The 4,330-nt window shown below is 36.5% G+C and overlaps 1 protein-coding gene across 1 annotated transcript; it reads right to left on the bottom strand.

Moving 5' to 3' along the window:
• Window positions 1-426: 426 nt before the first annotated feature.
• Window positions 427-2,469, bottom strand: LOC113328995 (patellin-6-like). Its single transcript, XM_026575975.1, has 4 exons — window positions 1,387-2,469; window positions 1,164-1,288; window positions 947-1,088; window positions 427-859 (listed from the first exon to the last, which is right to left on the bottom strand). Exons 1-4 carry the CDS (start codon window positions 2,191-2,193, stop codon window positions 599-601), a joined length of 1,335 nt encoding a protein of 444 aa, XP_026431760.1. The 5' UTR covers window positions 2,194-2,469; the 3' UTR covers window positions 427-598.
• Between the last annotated feature and the right edge of the window lie 1,861 nt (window positions 2,470-4,330).

The following is a 4,330-nucleotide window of genomic DNA, read 5'->3' on the forward strand; positions in this document are numbered from 1 at the left end:
TGACATAAATGTTGCAAGAGGCTTTGGATTTGAACTTTACCATGACCAACCTCTAAATGTAAGCATAGTTTGGCCAAAGAAAGTGCAACCTAACCATAATTGACCCCTTCTTTCATGGCCAATGTCATACTCACTCCTTGGTTAAAAGACTCGCACCAATCGGTGTAGCTTTTAATAGTAAAGTCCTTTTCCCTTCTTTTAACTCTTGTGATGTTAATTATTTTCTTCTTTAGTCTTTACCTTGGAAGAAACAAACTCACTCATCATATCAACAAAGTCAGAGAGTCCGTCAAGTCTCTCTGACTTGTCAATGTCTCGTGTCTTTCACTTTCTCTTTACCCTTCCAAACCAAACACAACAACAAACAAGAAAAATGTCATCAGATCAGAAAATAGATTTGATTTCCCACACAGAAAGCCAGCAGCATGGGATAATCACCTTTTTAATTAGTCCTAATTAAAGGACACCAGACCCATAATCCACATTCCATAATCCAACTTTTTAGTTTTTTTACATCACAAAAGGACCATACAGAGTACAAAACCTAATTAATTAACAACTAATTAAACCACTAATTTATTTGATGGATTAATTAAATTTAAAACATGGGTTTGCGAACAAAATATCGATAAGCAGCAACTTTCTTCTTTCTGGAAGACGAATTATCAACTGACAGTACCATTTTCCCTGCTTCTTTTGCTGCGTAAGAGTTATGAATCGGTTCAGTATCCGACTCGGTGATTCTCTTCACCTTTTGAACTGCGATTGTGTAGCTTCCTTGAGCAATTGGTATGAACTCAACACTGTAATCCACGTCCCATCCTCCCACCACTATATCCCATGTAATGGTTGCACCACCCTACAAACCGAGTCAACTCAGTCAGTGAGTTCATACTTTTGAGCTTAAATTTCCAACTTGAAGCAAGAAAAAGAAATACTAACTCACCTCAATTCCTTCAATCTCCAAGTTAACTTTCTCACCACCTTTGACAGTAAACTCAGTTGCAGGTACAGGTGAACCGTTCTGAAAATCACCTGGTCGACTCAGTCCACCATATTGAACTGGTATGTTTTCAGGCTTGATATACCTGATAAAATCATCATCATCAAGAATTCATCAAATGATACAAAACCCAGATCAGAGATAGATTTTAGCTACATACTTGTATAGAGTTTCAGCAACATATCCTTCTCTAGCAATCACAAACTTGCTCTTAGTCCTTTGAGTAAGGAAAGGACTAAACATCGAATATATCATACTGAAGTACCATGGCACATTGATAAACACCTGCAGAGAAAAACATAAAAAAGCAACAACACCATTAATATAACTCCAGAAATCGAACTATATCCAGTAATTTATGAATAAACAAAAGATCATCATACCTTCAGAGCAACCATTTCGGGATAATTATCTTGAAACAATGAAAGAATATGTTTAGAAGCAACTCTGAGCTCCCTCTTCGGCATATCTTTCAAATCAGTCACCTGAATGATTGAATTAATCCCACCAGGTTTGAAATGCAACAACTTAATCCCTCTTTCCAATACTTGAACTCTCCATCTCAGAAACCTCTGTAATTTCTCATCATCACCAAAAATCCTCTCATACATTTCCTTATCCTTGAAAACACCATACGCATTGTAACAAACAGGATGTCCTGATTTATCATAACCATGCATATAAGCAACCAACCCTTCCAGTTCTTTAAATCCAAGTATCTCATCAACAACTGAATCAGCACCAAATTCTTTTCTCCAGCACAAACATTTCTCTAACATTGTTAATGAATCAAGAACTCTGAAATCTCTAGCTCTTAAGAACTTTAGTAATATAACATCAGCTCTTTCATCTCCGCTGAGTAAATCAACACCCCACATTGATAAATCACCATGTTCATGAGTGTTTGATGAGATGAGTTTTTGTTTGAGTTCATTCAAGGATTTGAGTTCTGATGATTTGAGGTTTGATACTAAGTAAGTATCTTCTTTGAAAGATGAAGATGATGAGGAAGAATGATGACTTGGAGTACTAGTAAACGAAGTTAATGACTTGACAAAGCTTTTCTTGATGGGTTTTGTTAATGGTGATGATGATGTTTCTACTGGGTGGTGTTGTTGTTCTTGAAGAAGGAGAAGTTGGGTGTTATTATCATGATGGAATGAGAAATTTGGTGATGCTGCAGCTTCCATTGTTGATTCAAACAAGAAAATTCAAAGGAAATAGTACACTGTTTAAGTGTGGAAGAAACAACAAGTTTGTTCTGATGGACTTTTGAATGTACCTATATGAATGAAACTGATGAAATGCAGCAGAGATTATAGTCCTTAAATCTGTTCTTGATTCTCTGTATAATGCAGCAGCAGTAGTTACATAGGATGAAGAGAAAGAAAAAAAACAGAGAAAAAAAAAAGAAAAACAGAGCTTTTTTTAGACCCTAGAGAGATTGGGATTTGGGACTTGGGAGAAAGAATTTGATCCCCATCAAATATATATATATATATATAGATATAGCCAAAGTCAAGATTTATATATGCAAAATATCAAGACTGTGAAACAAACGGCTGTTAGAGTGAGGATGTGTGAATTTAAGTCTGGCTGAGGTGTATAGAAGTACTTTTGAGAGGTGGATGCCGTTTTGTACCCGGGTTAAGAAAATGAGTTAATTGTACGGGTAACGGGTCTAATTGATTATAAATGTGAGTGATTTGATTGATGTGTGAGAGTGAGACGTGCTTGACTAGGTCAGGAAAACCGGGTCCGGTAGTTATTATTTACACGCAAGATGAACGTGTGGGAGTAGGTAATGTAAAATGGTAACAACTAACATGGGTATGCGGGTCGGTGTACGGGTGTACGGACCCTGTGTGCAGGTTTTTGTTGAGTTTGGCCGTTGAGGGGGCAAGGAGGGTGGCGGGGCCTAGTATTTTTTCTTTTTAATAATTTCAAAGTGGTTTTGGCGTGCAATATGAGAAGTCTACATTTTGTGGGGCCGATTTTGGTCCCTGGTTTTCTTCCTGTGGGACCCAGAGTGTCTCCTTGCACGGTAATCGAGATGGAAAAATTGGGAATATCTTTTGGTGCTTGTGTGCCAAATGCTGCAGCTGTTCTGAATAGGCGACAAACTGCCGGCCGGTCAAGACTTCTGTGAGTCCATAGGTGGTGCCTAGTCTACAATCCGTTAGGTTTGGCCCTAAAAATACAAGGCTGCTGAAAGCGGTTGCCAGATCATTTGATTGAATGGTTGTTCACATAATTTGGTACTTGTAATCTTTTGTGGAATGTGGTTCATAGTCGAACTGGGTTTCCTCCGGTTAATCAAGAGAATACTACCTGTATATTTGTATAGTGATCCGTATTCATTTGAAACTTGTAGGAGATTAGTATATATGTACCCCTACACAATATAAATTATTATTTCCTCCGTGTATAAGCGGAGATGTGGGTTTCTCTTAGAATAAGAAAAAATTTTGATTTCATACAGATCCCTCCTCTTTCCTGTTTTGCCCTTTGTACAATTTCCAACATTAGAAACGTTAACTTAATTACCGTGATAACTACTTATTATAAATAAAGGCAATGCATTGAAAAACACATTTCGGAATTGAAAATCCGCCTATCTAATGGGACTACAAATTTTCAAAACTCCGCCTATATAATAAGGACGGAGGGAGTAACTCTCAAGTCGCTGAATTGCATGAATCATTAAATCCAGTGTTTTATTTAAATAGACGATATTTTCCGCATAGTGCAGTGAGCAATCACTTGTGAAAATCAGATGTATATGAAGCTTTTTCTATTAATCTGAACTTTGAAAACTCAATGAGAAAAAAATAAGAAAATGCTAGACACAACTTCTATATTGAATTTTGAGAACCATGATGACGTTGTGTTTATTGGTGTATTTACTTTGAATTGAGAACACCATAATTCACATGAAAATGCTAACATTCAAAGACAAATTTTAACCTTATATAGAAGATCTAGTTGCTCATTACCAAGGTCTTTGAAGCCCCCTAGGTTGACGAAACTTAAACGAAATTCCACGTAAGAAAGTTTTTGCAACATTGTTAATGAGGTACCAAATTAAGTGGGGGTGTACCAAAACTATAATAAGACAAAACAAATTTTCATATAGGACAGAACAGTTTTTGTGTTGAATTGGTACATCCTAATCAATCTCGCACCCCATTAGCGAAAGAATGCGAGTGAGTTAAAGTTCGAGGAAGAAGGTTTTTACATTGGATTCTTAAAACCGAAAAACAAACTATTTGTTTAATCTTTAACTAATCTATGAATATTTGGGGATAATCATATGATCTGATCTTG

This window comes from Papaver somniferum, unplaced genomic scaffold (genome assembly GCF_003573695.1).
Source record: "Papaver somniferum cultivar HN1 unplaced genomic scaffold, ASM357369v1 unplaced-scaffold_115, whole genome shotgun sequence".
Lineage (NCBI taxonomy): Eukaryota > Viridiplantae > Streptophyta > Magnoliopsida > Ranunculales > Papaveraceae > Papaver > Papaver somniferum.

Excerpts from the sequence above, each read along its gene's own strand:
- LOC113328995 (XM_026575975.1), bottom strand. The coding sequence starts at position 2,193 with ATGGAAGCTGCAGCATCACCAAATTTCTCATTCCATCATGATAATAAC. Across the intron at positions 1,089-1,163 it reads GTTGCTGAAACTCTATACAA|GTATATCAAGCCTGAAAACA; the intron begins GTATGTAGCTAA and ends TGATTTTATCAG. Across the intron at positions 860-946 it reads TGGAGATTGAAGGAATTGAG|GGTGGTGCAACCATTACATG; the intron begins GTGAGTTAGTAT and ends CTCGGTTTGTAG.